The 19,449-nt window shown below is 38.4% G+C and overlaps 2 protein-coding genes across 2 annotated transcripts; one reads left to right on the forward strand and one right to left on the reverse strand.

Annotated features, from left to right (window-relative positions):
* The first annotated feature begins 262 nt into the window (after window positions 1–262).
* LOC105040013 (molybdopterin synthase sulfur carrier subunit) lies at window positions 263–1,461 on the forward strand. The gene is made up of 2 exons (XM_010916384.4): window positions 263–412; window positions 1,018–1,461. The coding sequence occupies exons 1-2, from the start codon at window positions 349–351 to the stop codon at window positions 1,344–1,346; spliced, it is 393 nt and encodes a 130-aa protein (XP_010914686.1). The 5' UTR covers window positions 263–348; the 3' UTR covers window positions 1,347–1,461.
* Window positions 1,462–3,894: 2,433 nt separating this feature from the next.
* Window positions 3,895–6,070, reverse strand: LOC105040015 (polygalacturonase At1g48100). Its single transcript, XM_010916386.3, has 6 exons — window positions 5,675–6,070; window positions 5,418–5,585; window positions 5,285–5,329; window positions 4,968–5,175; window positions 4,795–4,876; window positions 3,895–4,705 (listed from the first exon to the last, which is right to left on the reverse strand). Exons 1-6 carry the CDS (start codon window positions 6,068–6,070, stop codon window positions 4,204–4,206), a joined length of 1,401 nt encoding a protein of 466 aa, XP_010914688.1. The 3' UTR covers window positions 3,895–4,203.
* Window positions 6,071–19,449: the final 13,379 nt, after the last annotated feature.

Raw genomic sequence — 19,449 nt, forward strand, 5'->3', positions numbered from 1 at the left:
CCCGGCTCCCGTAGGAGTCCGGGCGGAGCTGTGCCGATGTTGCGGAGGAGCCCGGCTCCCGTGGGAGTCCGGGCGGAGCTGCGCCGTTGCCGATGCTGCCGAGGGTTTCGGCTGTGGATATTTTATACCCAACAGATAGTATACTATCCAATTCAAACTCTATCCATTGTCATCCCTAATTATATGGGAATAGTTTTATTGTTTACTCCATCGTTAATATGCAAATTACCTATAAGTGAGACATAACAATCCACGCATTTGAGGAGGACTTTTACGAATATAAATATTATAATAAACTAGTCCCGGCAACCGGATTACCAGACCAAAGGTTATATGCGTGATTGAAATATGACATTGGTTATTCCCCTTTTCCGAGCGAGGGAGGTTACGTCCATGGCGGAAGAATCCGAAGGTGAGATTTTTATCCTATTATCTTAGCTCAAATTCTCGGGTTTTCAGTTCCATGTCTTTCCCATTTCGCCTATCTCAAGCCTTTCTTCTTGGTTTCCAGTCTCCATCCGATTCTAGGGTTTCCGTTTGATTTTCGAATTTCCGGTGGATTATAGAGTTTTCATTTGATTTCTGATTTCATCTTAGTTTTACGGTCTTTTTAACTAATCTTTTTTATCTTATACTCGCCTCCACATTTTTCTATTTATCTTGATTGCCCGTTACCTTCAATTTTGTTTTGTTCCGGTATATTAGTGGGAATTGATCCGTGCAAGCAATTTGGTGATTCTTATACTGGTCTTTTAGCTTCCTTTCTGTGAGATTGTTCGCGATTATATGAATTGCAGGCTTTTGTTCAATTCCTGGATCTTTGTCTGGGCTATAAGATCTTTTAATCCTTTTTTCATATGGATTGTTAGGTTGTGTTTCATGGATTAGTAATATATCAGACTGAAACATGAGAAAGTTAGCAACTTTAATGTTTCTTCTTTAAATTTAGTAATATATCAGATTGAAAAATGAGAAAGTTGCCAACTTTAATTTTGTTCCTCGAATTCACGCAACCAGACACTTGTGCTGCTAATAAAGCGGGTGGAGTAACCAAGATGCAGAAAACAAGTGACATGGAAGAAAGGGAAGTGGGTCCATGGATCGAGGTTAAGGTCCTCTTCTTTGCAAGAGCTCGTGAACTTACAGGATTGACAGATATATCTCTTCTAATGCCACCACAAAGCACAGCCCGAGACTGTATGAGTAAGCTTTTAAATAACTTTCCGAAATTAGAGGAAATATATAACTCCATGGTTTTGGCACTGAATGAAGAGTATGTTCCAGAATCAACAGTTTTGAGGAACAGAGATGAGTTAGCAATTATTCCACCAATTAGCGGAGGCTAAATAACATTACAGGAACAAATGGTTGGTTTTTGTATCATTTGACGAATTTTATTGCAAATGGTTGCTGTTGAAAGATTGTGTTCTTTGATCATATCTATTAATTCTGTTATGTTCTCGTGGAGGATTGTCAGAATTTACGTTCCATCTTTAAATGGAAATTTAGTCAAATACTGCTGTTTTTGTAGAAGCAAATATACTGTGTAGGTTTTCTTTTTCTTCTTCTTCTTCATCTTTTTTTCTTTTTAATTTTTATAATGAGGCATTCTTTAAAAAGCTTTAATTAAGTTTTTCATGTCATGCTCAAGGCTCTTGCAAAATGCCTTGAGGCTTATGAATGAATCATGACAAGTTATAAATATCATAAGAGAGGTTTGTATGGGCTTATGTGAAGTACACTAATTATGATTGATGTTATGTTGTAATATCAGAGACATGCACATTAAGCTTGGATTATTCCATATTAGATGGAAAAGAAGGTCTGGACTTTTTCTCATTCATGCCCTTTTTTATGCAAAAGATGGGATGGATATCAAACCATTTGTTAATAAATTGAAACATACACCACAAACCTGCCAATGCTGTAGGAAGACAAGGTCCCAGTATGTGGGCCAGGACTGGTAGTAGGATATGAAGGAAAAACAGAAAAATAAAGCAGAACTGAACAATCAAGTATCTGGGATAGGGATATTTGAAAACTTGGATCTTCTTCCTTTTCCTAAGGCAAAATACTTCCATCCACGGTAGTATAAAACAGTTGACATCATCAGCCACCCATTTTTCATTCTTGTTTGATTATTTTATCGAGATTCCAGTTTCAAACTTAATGATGTAAAATATATGTTGGTCTACAAAGCCAATTTTCATTGGCCATTGTAGTTTGTGATGTAGACAAAAGTTTTTGTAACCTAAGTATCACAGGTTCAAGACATGGAAGCAATGTTCTACACATGGAGGTATGGCTGCATGCATTTGACCTTCCTTGGACCTTGGAGAGGTAGGAGCCCCCTGCACTAGGATGCCCTTTTTATTCAGAGAGAGAGACAGAGAGAGATCCACCCATACAGTAATTCCTAAGTTCAGATTTTTGAGGCTGCACTACCTCAGGATCAAACTGAGAACCTCTGATTGCCAAGCAGAGGGATGTGACTGGTAGGACAAGTCCTAGGTAAGGTATAACCAAGTCCAAGAATACACCTATTTCCCTTATGCTGCCTGCTTTTGATGTGTTCTTTTTAGATTTTCAAATCTTTCAGGAAAATTCATAAGGTCTATGCCCTGTTTCATAATGAATCTGAGTGCCTTTGAATTTTAGATATTGGTCAAAGGCTTATACTCATTACATATCTTATGATCAGGTAATGAAAAGAAATCACTGGCAATTTCTTTTTTAATGGTCAATTGGCTTATAGTTTTTATGGATTTTGGTATAATAATCTTTGAGAAGATTGTATGGACTCTTACATCAGATATGTACTAAATTGATATGTCAACATTACACAATTACTTTTTATTTATAAAACCTTGGGTTCTTTTTTCTTTCTTTGTTGTTCAGAATATGACATCTAATTATTAACCTTAAAGGTGACTTCATGAATTAGGAGGGATTATAAAAAGCATTTTAAATGCCAATTTGTTCCCCTTAAGAGGAAAAAAAATCTATGAGGACATTGACTCGAAAAAAGTTGTCTTTCAACTTCTTAAGACGCTGCATATAATTTTATATTAATCATAAAAGGTCCAGGAGTCTTTCTTGGGTTCCTTTTCAAAAATATTCAATAGCTTTTTTTTTCTTAGTAGTTGCTTCTTCATTCTTCATCTGATTTTTGTCACCCATGTGTTTTAGGCCTGTTTGTATGTGCTTCTCCACTGAACCACATTAATTTCCAACACTTATGCATTGTGTGCGTGCGGGCATGTCTGTGTTTGTGTTCTATGTGCTTCCATATTAGATTTCCATTGCTTTTCTGGTGGTATAACTCAATCTCTTTGTTATTTAGTCAATTCTTGGTTCTGTTAAATTTCTTAGTTCCATCTCTGGTTGCTGTTCTCTTTGTCCCTGCACTCAATTGTACAACGTGGTTGTAAATGATTTTTTGGTAACCATTTACATGCAATACCTTTCTTTATCTTAGGTGTGATTTTTCTGTTTGTAATATATGCATAGGACAGAATCAAACAAGATTATTTTTAATCATTCCTGGTTATTTTTAAAAGTTGCCTTCTTTTTCCTCAAACACTAGGCATTTGCTAGCTACCAAAGTTAGGCCCATTTTAGATGGTACAACATGCTTCATTGGAGTTGCTTCTGCTTTGACTTTTATTTTTTGAAAATAACGTCAACTCTTCAAGCTAAACTGTAGCAATTAATAATATGCAAAAAACAGCGTAGTTATCTGAATAATTGAAGTATCAAAAGGATGCCAACAAGCACAACAGTCAGCTTATAAATATTACAAAATTAGACGGAAATTTGGGTGTAAGACATTATTTCAGGTGAAATGTGAGCATAGGAACTTTTTCTGCCAAAGACAAATTTTCACCAAGCTACAGAAAAATTCTCGTCACTATCCGTTTCTTCTAGTGAACCAGCTACAGAAGTTAAACAGAGCCAAACATTGTTCCTTCCACAGGTGCACAAATATACTCAAACTACCTGAACTTTTGACACTTTGAAATAAGCCCATGCATAATATGTTCCGATCAATACATGAAAACAAGCTCCATGAGGGCCCCCCAAGCATGACTAAATCCCCACAACAGCCACATATTGGAAAAAATAAAGGTTTGACCATATGGGTCTTTAGCTCTGTTTGTGTTATTGTGTCTCTAAATTGCTGTACCTGAAGCACTAACAAGTTCAGCAACCTAATCTAAGGTTCTCTTTGATGGACTGAGGCTCCCCATCCTGCAAGCAAGAGATGGGTGGAATTGTTAGTGTCTCCATGCTCCCATAGGCATTCCAACAAAAGGGGTCATCCACCAACTCTCCATCAAATGGGAGCAGCTCCACATCAGACATGGTGATGTTGGTGCATGGCACGGCATCACTGCAAGCAAAGTGTATTGGTGGGCTCCTGACATCATACGTCCCCTTTATGTTCATGTATGAGACATCCTTTACGTAGACCGCCGATGTTTGATTCATACACTGCTTGCTTAGGCAATAGTACTGGTCTATAATGATGCAGTTTTTAACATTCTCCATGATGATGTTCTCGAAGCTAATGCTCGTTACTGAGCCCATCCCACCCTGCCATGTCTTGATCCTGACCCCATTGTCAGAGTTCCTGATCACTGCATTCTTGACCCTTATGTTCGAAACGCAAGCCTGCGAGTTGTGCACGCCGAGGCTCCCGATGCTGTATAATATCATTTGGATTACAATGAGAAGATCATAGAAACAGATGAGTGGCAAAGAATTTAATTTCAGTAGGAGAACTTGCAGTACCTTATGCCATGGCTAGGTCCACAGGTAACATTTTCTATGTCGACATTAGAACAACCAGTGCCGATGGAAATGCAGTCATCGCCTGTTTTGATTGTTGAACACTTAGTTTAATAAATCACATTTACCACTTGAAATGAAGATCGTTGTGTGATTGAGCTAAGGAGAGCTGTTACCATTGCTTATCATGGAATTATGGATGCCAACAGACTTTGTGTTCTCGATATGGATACCATCAGTGTTAGGACTAAGGGCTGGGGAATTTATTTTGAGGCCTTCTATGTGCACTCCTTCGCAGCCGTCGAATTTCATATGGAATTGAGGGCTGTTCTCGATCCGTAGGTCCTTCACGGTTAGATTACTGCTCATGAAGAACCTAATCAACTGTAAAAATGAAAAGAGAAACCAAAAATTTAAGAGAACACTGTTAGAATGGGACCAACTATGATTGGAAAGATCCAGAGAAACAAATGATACTGAAATTGGTGCTCACCGCCGGGCTATCGCAAGGTCCAGGTAATGTAGTACCATGTGGCCCCTGATTTGGTATTAAATTTCAGCATTAGTCTCTCCATGATTGTAAACTCTTAGTTGCATAATTTACTGAGATCAAGAGGGTGACATACTCTATGAGGTTTACATGGGAGGTTCCACCAATCCTCGCCATTGCCTTCGATGGTTCCTTCTCCTCTCAAAGTCATCACATCGAGTTTATAGAACACAAGCCACTGGCGCTTGCTGTCAGATTCCGGCCAGCAATCAGGACCATCAGGGGGCATCAGTACTCCATCCACCTATATTAGTATAGCTACTATAAGAACTCTGTGCCATCTGAAAGAGAGAAAGAGGCATTGCAGAGGGAGTTAAAAGGCTATACGCTTACTTGAAACACAAACCCAGGCTGGCATGGCCCTGAAAAGATGGTTGAAGTGATCATGAAGTCACCATCCGATGGCACAAGAAGTATGCCAGATTCAGCGGCGCATGCAGCCTTCCAGGCCTCTCGAAAGGCTTGGGTGTCATCGGTGGATCCATCGCCGATGGCCCCGAAAGACCTGACATCAAAAACGCATGGATCTGAACTAGAATTATACAAGTCATCACTAGCTGTTGGAGGAACAGCAGGAGAGAGCTGAGGGGGCTGAGAGATGTAGTTTCCACTGTCTTGAGGACTTTTCTTATGCTTGTGGAAATGGTTCCTCCCTGTCGAGCTTTGAAGACTTGATAGAAGGAATATGATCACAATCAAAATGGGAAATGACACACGAAATATCGCCATTAGCTTCGGAGAATGGACACGATTCTGCCAAGTAGGGAGCTGGAAAACGAGAGGAACAATAGTTATGGGACTTGGAAGATTTGAATTGAACGAGAGAAAAGGAGCGGAGGAAAAGAAAGTAGTATGGCTGGTAGAGGGGACTAAAGTGAAGGGAGGTAAAGGCCATCACGGGGTCAGGTTGTTATCTATGCCTCTGGGGTGTTATGAGGGAGCAAAAGGCTCCCCATGAGAGGTTGACATGTGTCTTATTGATTGGATCATCATTGTCTACTTTTCTGTTTCACTTCACATGAATCTATAGAATCTCTCTCGCTATCTGCGCATTTAGGCCTTGGTCTGAATGTGACCAGAGACTATTTGCCATTCTCTTGGCTTGCAAACAAAAGACTACGATTCCCAACCATAGACTTGTGTTGAAGAACAGGGCATGTGGTTATACTATTGGTAAGTGGTGGTACGAGACGGCTCATATAGGTTATTTCAAGATTCGAGCAGAATGGTAGAAGCTTCCAGGGATTCACAAGAAGTTATTGTAGTAGGCTTTTTTTTTCGTTTTGTAGAATCACATCTAAGAATAATATTTCAAGAGGAACCAGAAATCAAAAAAAAAAAAAAAGGATCATGACCCGCCAGAGTTGCACTGCCCTCATTGCAATTTAGGAAACAAAATGTAGAAGTTAACTTGGATATGCTTACCAGCAAGCGGTAAGTGTTGAAATGCAATGCAGTAAAGTTCTTTTTCTTTTTAACCAAAGTTCTTCATTTAAGTTTTTCCAAGCACAACCGATTTTTTCTTTTTTGAACAAAAATGATTAAAAAAAGCATGTGACTTTAGAATATAATGACACATCTTTAGGGCTAGTGTCATCATTTACATAGCACTATCTTTTGTTATCATCTGTAAAATTGCAGTTCATGTATTTTTTAGTCTTGCCATGCATTATGCTCCCATTGCCCTGATATAAGCTGAGGTTAGGGTACATGATGATGATGAAATTGTTACAATGACATATATTGAGAAGCAATTACCAGACATTTTCTTTTTGATCGAAATAGCGCTATGCACAAAAACTTACTAAAATCAAAATAAGTTGTTAAAAACAGTGAAGAGACACACAAAGGAGAAGAAAGGAGGATATGTCATGAATAAGGTGTTTGTATCACACCGACAAAAGAGATTCAAAGACCTATTTTTTAGTAGTTTTTCTTGCCAATCTCCCTCGTTTAGAGAATTGTAAGCAGAGCTAGCTTTTAAGACACTCTTAAGAGTTTCTGAGTATGTGGAGATCAGAATGATACTCTCCTCTAAAGATGAATTATCAGGCCAATTTCAATCGGACATCAAGATCGTTGATGCTTCATTAACATTTTAATAATTTTTAAATTATCATGTTGTCATAAGGTATGCTAATTATCCTGTTGATTCAAATAGAATTAATAATAATCCTTTTACTTACGGCTTGACTGTCTACCCTCCTCTCTTAAGTGGGAAAAGGGGGAAAAAACTACAAATCTCTCCTTCAAATTATTTGTATCAACTACGGCTAAACTCAAGATGCCAACGTTCTAGTGCATTGACATATATCGAAAGCAATAAGCCTAGAGAAATAATGAATAGTACCACACTAAGATATTCTGAATTGAATCTGAGCACTAAGATCTAAGTTGTTCAACCTTCTTTTTCCGGTGAAGTACTTAGTCTAACAATGATATAACTAATTAAAAAAAAAAAACATACTCTGGCATAATTCAGCATATTTTCAAGGGTTTAGTATAGTTATTTGAACAGAAATATAGGAATATATAGTGGATTCCACAAAGAAAGAATGAAAGAGATCAATGGGGAGCCCCCAATATTAGAAGGAACTGCGGTGGCTAAGTTATGTAAGCCACAGGGACCCGTGACCTTAAGTTGTACTTTTGCCTCTCTTGTGGCCGAGAATATGGCAAAAGGTGGATACAAGAGAGAACAGAATTTGACGAGTCACGGACCGACACTTTTAACACTTTCTGTGGGTCTCTGCATGACGAGAGTCACTGAAAACTACTTTGCCTCGGCCTCCCCTCACATGCCCTGACTCAAAGAGACTGATAAGAATAACAGCTTGAATCAGCACGTGTCATACACGTGATTAACAAAAAAAAAAAGGACTGGAGAGAGAGGGAGTATTTAAACTTAGAACTCTTATGTACAAAAAGGCGCAATTCAACTCTTAAAAGTTCATCATGAGAGAATGTTTAGCTATAAATGGAAAGTTATAATCATATAGAATGCTCTCATTGAAGTGGTAGACATGATAACGATAATACTGATGCAACCACATACATTGAATTTTACAATAAAAAAGAAATGTTTCTACATATGATGAGAGCTCTTTGAAAGCTGCATTACAATAGAGACATCTTGTTTGCACCAACAAACCATTGCAAAATAAAATGGATAACTTTTGTAGCAATGATAACAGCATAGAAAACTGTCTGATGAACTCCTGCTTCCTTTTTTTTTTTTTTTTTGGGTGGAGACAACTATGATTTTTCAGTATCTGCATGCACCCCTTTTTCTTTAAATTAAAATGGTCAGGTGCATATCATTGAAACTATCAGGCCATGCACAAGTTGAGAGGGCGATGATCTATTCTTTATATGGCAAAACATATGGGCGTGATCTTGCTCACGGGTGCTTGAGGTGGTGCATAAAAGCTAATGTTTGCGTTTGTTTCTGAAGGTCACGAGAGCTTGATGACTTGGATGATGTTAGGGGTGATGCTTGTGATTTTTTTTTTTTAATTTTTAATTTTTCTTGGTTTTTCTTTTCGAGAAATTGCTTGTGTAGCTGTGACCAGTGGGCTGTCATGGTGGTTGGGCTCTCTCTCCTTTATTTAATCACCAAACTTAGCTTTTTTCGAAACAGATTCTTCCCATACTTCACATGAAATGTTCTGAAATTCCAAGCTGATCTCTCTCACCCACCCCCCATGGTGGTGTGGTCTTTTTGGTTCACGGGTCTAAGTGAAGGCATATCATATGTGGTCTCGAATTGAGTTATGGACAGGTAAAAGGACAACAGAAAGGGTATCATAATATAAGGCTGGAACTCATCATTTCAAGACATTTAGTAGTGCATCGGATTGCCACAAAGATAGTTTTCATAAGCAGTGGTCCAGCCACTTTGTTCACGGAGAGGATCTATATGCCTTCAGTTGTTGAAGCATAGGATGGTGGGTGAGGTTTGGTTCTGGCCACGGAGAATAGAGGATGCCCATTGTTGGGGGATACCCATCGACCGACCGACCGACAGACCGACCGACCGACCGACTGGCGGCCCGACCGACTGGCGGCCCGCCCGACCGACTCCGACCGGGCGAGAACCCGACCGATCGTCGGTCGGGGCGACCAACTGACGGATGCCATCACCGGCCATCCGACAATCCATTGCCGACTGGAGATATGTCGGGCGTGTCCATCCCGACCGACTGAACTCAGTGGACTGATGGCCGACTCACATGATGCTCGCCGACTAATGGAGGGACCCGATACCACTCAGCTGGCTACCGACTTTGGGTCGGTCGGCTCCTCCAACCACCGTACAGCCGCCAAACGTTGTCAGCTCTGACACGGACATGCGGCACAGTTACCTAGGGGCATTGTCCCGCCGAGAGCCGGGTCAACCCTGGTGATTGGACGGCTACACGGCGACATGACGTTTTCACGGTGACTCTGACAGTCCACAGTGAGTTGACAGGTCCTCACTTGTCCGCGCCATTAATGACGGTGCCATACTGTGCTCCACTATATAAACCGGGGAAGGCAACAGTGCATGGGGGGATCCGCTCCGTCTCTCTCTCATACGCAGGCTCGCCCCTCTCCCTCTCTCCCTCTCTCTCTCTCGATTGAGCTCTCTGTCTACATTCCACTGTTGTCCAGTCACCTCTCTGACTTGACCGTCGGAGGGTCCCCGCCGGAGCCGCCTCCGGTCAGTGCGGACTTCCTTTTGCAGGTGCACGCTCCCCGGCGATCGGACGACGAGGCGATTGGCCGCAACACCCATTAAAGGACATGGCATCTAATCACATGGACGGTGATTGATGTTGGGAATGTGCATTCTTCCAACATGTGTATCAGAGTAGTACCATTCAGTTGATGTTTCTTTGTTGCAGGACTTCTATGGTGCTTGGTATGTTGATCATGCTATGTATTCCAATGCTTGATTCTATCAGGCAAGTGGTTCTTCAGTAGACTCATAGAATTAGTTATTAAACTTTGATTATTCAGTTTAATCTGACAAAAAGGCATCCCTTGAAATGTGTCATTGAATTGGTCGGTATACTACTAGTAGTAATTCTGGTGTCTTGTTACAAAATACATCAGACTTAATGCTTAATTCCTGCAAATGATCTTGGTAGAACCATAGGTGACTAAGGGTGGCAGTCATTGGACAAATTTTGAAAAGCTACTCTAATTTCCTAGTCATTCAATATAGAAGATGGTCATAAAAATGATATAGAAGCATTAACTCAACCACCTAGTGCCATGTCTATGGATCTTCATTCTTGGCATCCTTGTTGAGACCCTTTTCCTCCATTAGTTGCTGATCATTTCCCAGTACATGCTTTCTTCTCATTTGCTACAAAATGCTGAATGATGCTATTCCATTAAAAAAAAAAAATGATGCTTACCTTCTCTTTTTCTCTCCCTCACTCATACTCAATGCACAGAGATATGATAAAAGTAGTCACATGCTTGTTAGATATAAGGAAATATTTTGGGTACACGGTGGTACATATTTGTAACTTTTGGGTCGGTGACCACATGTGAAACAGATTAGATGGAGCCCAGAATAGCAGGGTTATGGTTTAAGAGGCACCGGCTACAAATTAAGCCCTGAAGGAGAAAGACCTGTATGATGTGATGACAAAAGTTATTGTGAATATCCTTCTCAACTTCCCCGCTTCGGAAGAAGCAACACGTGCCTCCTAAGACCAGCTACATGGTTTTTGCTGTGAGAATATTAATCACTAGTAATTTTCTTCTTATGCAAATGAGGATGCGGCTAAGTTTACGCCATAATCTCCCCAGATGTGATGTAAACGAAGTTTTTTGGGACCAAGCAAAGCCGGTAATTAGTTTATTACCAAATAATTACTTCGTTTGTATGTTAACTTAATTATCATATATATTTTTTTGTAGGGTTGATGATTTCTAATAAGTTGCGATTTCTGTGTTCTTAACTTCTAAAATATCTATTTTTACAGGTTATGAAATCTCACACACACACGCACACCGACACATATATACATACATATAGTTCAGTGATATTTAAAAGTGTTGTAAGGTATCAAAATGCACAATACTGTTTTTTGGTTGTCCTCCCTGCCACATGACAAAATACGAAGATGCTTTTAAAAAATATTGGCACTTTGCGATGCAAATAAGTACTAGAAAGTTGTGCCATATGTCATCTCAAAGAACCCTCTTCTAGTGATGCTTTAAAGCGTCATTTGCGAAAAATACAGAGCAATTGACAAGCAACAAAAATTTTATTTTCGATGCTTGCATAATCGATGCTTCTAAGATGCATTTTTTTTGCATCAGTGTCCAGATTTCAACGCTTATTAGCATCGGCAACTAATTTAAAAAACACTGGCGATGATAAGTTTTTCTGTAGTGAGAAGCAGTGAAATCAAGTTCCCACCGTCCCAACCTTACCATTATCTCCAGTCTTACCAAAGGTAAGGAAAGATGATTGAAACAATGAAAGCAAGGCCCATTATCAGGATTTATCTGGACGTGCCCGATGTAATACCTGGGCCGCCGGCCGAGGCCCAACTCTATCACGGCTCGCCCGTAAGGCGGTACCCTGTTCCAATTCGTTACACGGCGGAGGACGAACCCTCTGTTCTCCTAATCCCTTTCGACGGTGCCCCAGTGCCGCTCGCCACTGCCTCTCTCCTTGGCTCCCGTGCTCTTTTACCCTGGCACGCCTCCATCCCGCCACCTACCGCGCGTCTCCTCTCTCTTGTCCACCCAACGCTGGTGTGCCTTCGTCCCCTCTCACGTGCGACCGAGCCCTCGCCGCGTTCCCCGTCACTCTCCCACCTCCTGCAAAGCTCCAACACCACTGCCTCTCGCGTTCTCACTGTCAGCACTCTCCTCTCCACCGTCTCTCCGTCGTTATCTACATCACTCTCCATCGTTATCTTCTCGCCGCCTCCGTCCACCACCCCAGCCTCCCACCACTCTTTCTCTATTCTCCTCTTCCTCACCCCAAAGTCTCCTTCTCCCCATATTCCCTTCCACCGTCTCTCTCTCTCTCTCTCTATCTCTCTCACCCATCATTCCAGCCCTCCGTCAGTGTGTTCGAGGGTGAAGAGCTACCTCCATCACGGTCGCCGCCTTCTTCGAGCGTGTGTGCTCAAGGGTGAAGGTCTACCGTGCCCTTCCACCCGTCTCACTCACCTTCTCTCATTTTTCCTCGCAGTTAGTCTATTACCCCTGCGATCTAGCCCTGGAAAGGCGTCCATTGTGCCGCTTTTTGTCTCTCGCCTTACGGAGGGAAACAGCGCAAGGTTAGCGGAACATTTCCTGTTATGACGGTCAATAGTGTAGAAAGTGGAACTTTTGGAATTAAAAAAAAAAAAACCTAGAAACCATTTTAATAATATGAGCATGGCATTGATTGGTTACATGTGTGGTTTTTGGTTTATAAGATCTCTAAAGATCCGTCCCAAATGAAGTGAGCAATATTTTATACTTTATAATATTGATCTAAAATGATTCTTTTGGGGCAAATTAGATTAATTTTTAAGATTCATGACTTAGCGCCAACCACATGGGAGGTTGAAAAAAATAGAAATTTTATTGTTGGGCTTTAATAGATCGGTTAAATTGAAAGTTTTTTTTTTGAAAAAAATTTTGATAAGATATTTTTTAATCTATGAAAAATTAGTCAAAGTGATAAAAGATATATTCGATGTGGAAGTCGAGATCTACTTTTTATAGTAATGTATTTTTCTTTGATGATTATTTTTTATCAGCCATTTATTTTTTAAATATAGTCCTACTCAAATTAGGAGAGAAATCTGACAATAATTATATAAGGAAGGATCTCACTACTATTATACATAAGAGTTATAAATTTTAATTTTGATTTATTAATTGATCATCGATGAAAAAATAGAAAAAATAAATCTAATTTTCATAATTTTTTTATTTTTTTAAATTTTTTTTGAGAGATTTTAATGGAGCTGATTGAGAAAATTCTTTCTTTTCTTGATCAGATCAAAAATTGAGATGAGGGAATAGATATTAGATTTCCATCTAGTTTATTTCCTTGTTTGTTAACTCATTTAGACATGAGAATATTTGATTCCTATGGACGTCGAATTGTAGTTAAAAAAGCTAAATCCATATATGAGGGGCTTGGTTATCATTTCCCATAGTTCTAAAGATGCATGAGTAACAATAGAAACCGACTTTACTATTTTATATTATTAAGATTAATTATTTGATTAAAAATATATTACCATACCTTATTATATCATATTATTATAAATTATTTTAAAAAAAATATATGATGGTAGTCTATTATCTATAATTTATTACCTATTAAATAAAATAGTATATGTTATATTGTAATATATTACTTTATTTAATGTTTAAATTATTTGATATCTTAACTTATATGTTATTATTAAATATAAAATATGTTCATAATATAAATTTTTATTTTATATAATTATCATTTTGTGAACAATAATATTATTTATCATGATATAATATATATTATTTAATTATATTTTATAATAATATAATTATTATACTTATTAGATTTAAGTTTCATATTATCTATCATACTAATTCCATTATCATTATTTTTAAATATAATAATATTAAAAAAATTATAAAAATATCTTCTCAACTTTAATTCAAATTTATTTATACTTTTATACTTTAAAAAGTGTTAAATTGATTCTTTTAATTATCGATATATTTCAATATGATCCAGCTATTTATTTCACAAATGATGTTAGCTTTCTTTCTTAATGAATGAAAATGTCTTTTGTCCATGGATAGGCTTGGAGGAAAAAAAGAATAAGAAGAAAAAGTGGATGAAAAGAAAGGAGAGAATCAAGGAAGGACTGCAAGAAATGGGTTAGAAGAGAAGAAGGACAAGAAGGAGAAGAAGGTGGGAAGGAAGGAAAGGGGGGAAGGATGGATTGTTGGCGAGAAGGGATGGAGGTGGAAAGAGCCATCGTGAAGGAGGATGGTTTATGGGTCACTTGGATGAAGAGGAGGATAAGGGGGAGAAATAGATGAGGAGGAAGAGAAGGAGGTCGAGGGATGGATGGATATGGAGGAGAAAGAGAATGAGGAGGAGAAGTGGATGAGTAGGAAGAAGAGGAGAGAAGAGCAGCCATCAGCAAAAAATGAGTTGGAGGAGGACAAGGAGGAGAAGATGAAGAGGAAGAAGAGGAGGAAGACAAAAAAGAAAGGAGATAGAAGGAGCTGTCATGGATGAGGATGGTTTATGGGTGACTTGAAGAAGGAGAAAGATGAGGGGGAGAAGTAGATGAAGAGAAAGCAGAAGAGATAGAGGAAAGGGTGGAGGGAGCCACCATGAAGAAGGAGAAATAGGTGAGAAGGAAGGGGAGGGGAAGGAGGAGGGAGAAAGAAGGATACTGGCAATAGAGAAAGAGGGGATTAATTAAAGAGGAGGGAGGAGGAAGGATGAAGGACATAGAGCTAAAAGTATTTTTTATTATTTTATAAAATTTTATTAATGGAGATAGATGGTTGAACCACATTGGAACATATCGATAACTAGAAGGGCTAGTTTGATACTTTTAAAATACATGCTATTTAAGTAACATTTAGCTAAAATTGAATAGGATGTTCTTATAAATTTTCTTAATCTAATATGTATATTAAAATAGAGATTTTGCCTTGATAAAGCCCCCATCCGCCACATGTACATATTGCCTTTTATTCTGGTCCATCACGTGTGAGCAAATCTTTTATAAAGGTTGCTCTTTTCCATGCAAATATAAAGGGATAGCTGACTGCGAAAGCTTCCACGATGGCTAGGAGAGGAAGTCTCTCCTGCTTCTCCGATCTCCCCCATCTCGGATAATTTCTCTCCACACTCCTCATTTCTTTTTCTATGCCACCTCTCATCGTCTCTGCCATCGTCTTCCTCCCCATTGTCACCGGCATCGGCCTTCCCCTCCTATGTCCCTCAAGTGCTTTCCTTCCCATAGATCTCTAAAAAGAGAAAGAAATAAAATGAAAAAAAAAAAAGCAAATTGTCAAAACTTTCTCTATTTAGCTGCTCCAAGCCTTCCACCCAGTTGGGACTCATGAGGATGGGAAAACATAAGAAAAATCAATAAAACAGAGGAAAGATGGAAAAAATTCAAGGGTAAGACTTTTCCCCACATAGATGATCATTTTTCTTTTTGTTTCTTTTTCTTTTCATTTTATTATCTTTTTTAGAGATCTCTAGGAAAGGAGAACATTAGAGAAAGATTAGAGGGGTTTCTTAGGTTCTGATTGGGTTTCAGATATATTTTCTTTGGTGCAAAAATTTTTATGCAGCTGTGTATGTCTTTTTGTACATTCATTTGAGGATCGTGTTGGTTTTTGGTCCATTAATAGAGGAGACAATCCTCTTTATCTTCATTAGATTTGAAGTTTAAGGATCTCAGCTATCGTCTTTTCCAACTTAATATTGTTTATCAGAGTTTCTGTAAGTTTTCTTGTATGCTATGGTAAAAAGTTATTATTAGAATTAGCAGTATATATTGGAAGACCTCTAACATAGATACTATCACAGGATTTGCTTGAAGGTGTAGGTCTGCTAGAGTATATGGAGATGATTTAAGCTTGCCTGTACAATTAGATTTTCTGGTGTTAGGGGTGGATGAAATTCCTTTATCCAAGATTTTGATGTATATATGAAGGAATTTTTGTTTGCCACATCGTTGTATGAGAAGCAGGTTTATCATCGACTCTTCAAAAAGATGTGAGAAAAGATTGGGCTCTTTTGTCTACTCAAAAGATCATCGATGTTCACTTGGAAGCTACTGCACTTTTAACAAATTGATCATTCAATAATCATAGATCATGCCATGAGAGTTCATGAGCTCATGTCAAGGAGATGGGTGTCATGGTACTCGTGGAGACATGGGGAGGCTTTTGCATTGGCTAAGCATTCATTCGACACATGTAAGAAAAAGAATACCTCACTTTTTCTCACCTTCCACGGCGTCGATCCATGTAAACCCCGTATTCTCAAATCTAGATAGAGGAAGGACCCATGTCCCTCGTACTCTTCTTCATCCTTATACTTTTTTGTTCATTTTGTTTTGTGTGTAAATTGGATTCAAAAGGAAATTTTGTTTAATTTCATTAGCTTTTAAATACTCAGTCTCCTTCGAGCTCTCCATCTTAATCTTGATCTTGATTGGAGGAAAAAAGACCACCGTCGTCACGACCACCATCAGGATCTTGATTTTGATTCTGATAGAGAATTTAGTTCCACTTCTACCTTTGATCAATCGATGGTGCAGGGTTTAGAGGATCTTGATAGAAGTTGGCAAAAAAAGAGAGATAGATCGCTTGAGAAGGGGAGGAGGAATCTCGAGAATGATAGTGGGTGCCGAAAGACTATGGAATTATTTTTATCTTAGTGGCAGAGATGATGATTTATATTGCTCGTGAAGCTTCCAAGATTCCTCCTTACCCTCTGTCTTTTCTTATTGTGGGTTCTACCGTTGAGACTTTTTTTTTTGGGTTATAAACTTTTAATTATCCTGATATTTAAAGAGTTGACATCGATTATCTGACACTCCATAGATTAAAGACACCAATAGTAAGGAGAGGATCAAAGAAGAAGTAAAAGAAGAGATAGAAAAAAGGATTTTTGAAGTTTAGATTTTTAAATCTTTTTCAAAAAAAAGAAAAAAAATTTAAAGTTTATATCTCCAAAATTTCGATACCGAAAAAAAAAAGAAAGATTTTTTCTCAATTTTAAAGTTTAACTCTCTCGGGAACCATAAGTTGGATACATGTTCACCAACCGATTTCTGATCGATATCTTATAAAGCCACCATCTATCACTACAGTGGCATATTTTTACTCAGCCACAAGCTTGAAGATGCTGATATCATTGGTGGCAGTGATGATCGAGGGGCAACATTATTGGTTTTGCTATTGGGAGAGTTGGGAAGTGTGCACGGAGGCGATCGAAGGAGAAGGGGAAGAGAGATAGGAAGGTTTAAAAATGGTTAAAGATAAAAAAATAAGATATGATGGATTTATGAAGGGACTTTGCAGAATCAGGATCATCGATTTTTGTAAGATTTGTCTGATAACTTATAATTCATGCTATGCATAAAATATAATTTTTTTATAATTTTAATTAGCTTTTGAAATACATATAAAATTGATATAATAGAATAGATAAATAAAATAAAATATATTTTTAAACAAATTGCATCTCATGCGTTGCATGGGGTTATAAGTTAGTATTAATCTTATATCAAAATCGTGCTATTAACATGATACCATACTATGTGGCTAGTAGTCATCTTAATTATTTAATACTAACTAAGAAGATTAATTTATGGTTTTAAGACTGTGACTATTATTATAAAAAATTTAGCAACAGCCGTGGTATCACGAGGTTTTGTTTTATGCTGATCTATGGATGGCAGATGATACCACTTATGCATCGTATGTAAGTATAAGGCTTTCAAGACATGATCCAAGCACAATCAAGTAATGTGCCACTAAATGTGCCTCTTCAGTTGCGTTGCCTAGGTGTTAGCGACCTATTTATGGTATAATTTTCTTCCAATAAAGGTCTATTTTGGATAAGACCACAATAATTCCAAATCAAAAGGGAAAACAATGAGGACACCACAAGAATGCCTTCCTAGCAGTCACCAACAGAATATGTTGGAGAAAAGCACAAGATGAACGTTGAGTCTAGACCCGGCATGCAGCACCATGCAATTGTTGAGTGCATACCCAATTCCAATTCTTTTGCACGTTTGTCCCACTTGGTACTCGCTGCACGCCTATTTATATCCCTTCCTACCTCTCCCAAGCAATGCACCACTCATCCAGCAATACCAACCTCTCAACCTCTTGTAAGAAATGGGTTTCCTGCGCGAAAAAGATCTGTTGAATTCTAAATAATCTTCAAATTAAATCAATTTACCACAACTCTATCCAAATCATCTTGCTCCTATTTTTCAAGCATTTTGTCTTGTATCTAAGGTCCTCATCAGAGCTCTCAAGTCTCTGTTGCATAATCTCCATGCAGCCTTAACTAATGTTCATATATCCTCTATCAGTATTAGTCCTGACCTTATATTGCTAGTCCTATGTCTCTATTTTTCTCACATTTACCCTAAATTCTTTGTTGGGAGAGGCAGTCCTCGTAGGAGCTGATGAATTTTTCTGTGGAATATCTCTTTAGCAACTTTGATTGCCTGAACAGATGGTACTCTAACCAGACAAGCTTTTCTAATCACAAAGCAGCTCTTAAACTACAATACGAAAAAATAAAACGGCACTTTGCTAGCTCTTGTGGGTCTCTAAAACTCATTTATATGTAATGAAAAATAATATACTCTGCAATTAAATCTGAAATGGAGTAATCGCCTCTAAAGCAGCCAAATCAGTATATTTTCTGAAACAAAGCAAGCAGTATAGTGGAACTGGGAGAAAGATTCCCCATGATACCAATGGACTTCATTTACTGGAATAGATTGCCATCTTGATATCTGCTTATGGCTGATGGACTTGCTCAAATGATGTAACTGACATAAAGGAGGCTGTTGGATTTATTAAAAAGGATTGCAAAGAGAATAGGCCTGCTATGACTTCTTACCAAATAGAAACAGAAAGCTATCAAATTAGAAAGCCACCATGAGCAAGGAGAGAATAAGCAAAAAGCTGGATTTTGGGGATACCTCATGCAAGTCACTTATCGAGTTTGCATCTAATAACCTGTGAACTATCGTGCCAGATCCACAGTTAAATATTATAAATAACAGACGCCATAGTTGCAAGTATATATTAAAATTCATTTAAAATATAGAAGTATTATGATCTTCCACAGCTCATGAAGAAATAGAGGGTTACCATGCATGTTGTCTGATTGTGTTTTTTATTGTTCAGTTATTCTTGTGGCTTTTAATCATTGAAGCCAATTCATTTACTTGAACAGACTGGTGCAGGTGTTACTGTGCTGATGGATGTTGTCTTTTGGTTTCTCCAAGTACCACTTTTGTCAGCAGAGAATTTAAGGTGCTATTGGTCGGTTGGCAGTGTCACGACCTACAAGAAGACAACCTTCATTGAGCTGGCTG

This window comes from Elaeis guineensis, chromosome 1 (genome assembly GCF_000442705.2).
Source record: "Elaeis guineensis isolate ETL-2024a chromosome 1, EG11, whole genome shotgun sequence".
Taxonomy (NCBI): Eukaryota; Viridiplantae; Streptophyta; class Magnoliopsida; order Arecales; family Arecaceae; genus Elaeis; species Elaeis guineensis.

Coding starts and splice junctions, on each gene's coding strand:
- LOC105040013 (XM_010916384.4), top strand. CDS start 349: ATGACATTGGTTATTCCCCTTTTCCGAGCGAGGGAGGTTACGTCCATG. Junction 413..1,017: donor CATGGCGGAAGAATCCGAAG/GTGAGATTTTTA, acceptor TCACGCAACCAG/ACACTTGTGCTGCTAATAAA.
- LOC105040015 (XM_010916386.3), bottom strand. CDS start 6,070: ATGGCGATATTTCGTGTGTCATTTCCCATTTTGATTGTGATCATATTC. Junction 5,176..5,284: donor GACCTTGCGATAGCCCGGCG/GTGAGCACCAAT, acceptor TCATTTTTACAG/TTGATTAGGTTCTTCATGAG. Junction 4,877..4,967: donor TAATTCCATGATAAGCAATG/GTAACAGCTCTC, acceptor CAATCAAAACAG/GCGATGACTGCATTTCCATC.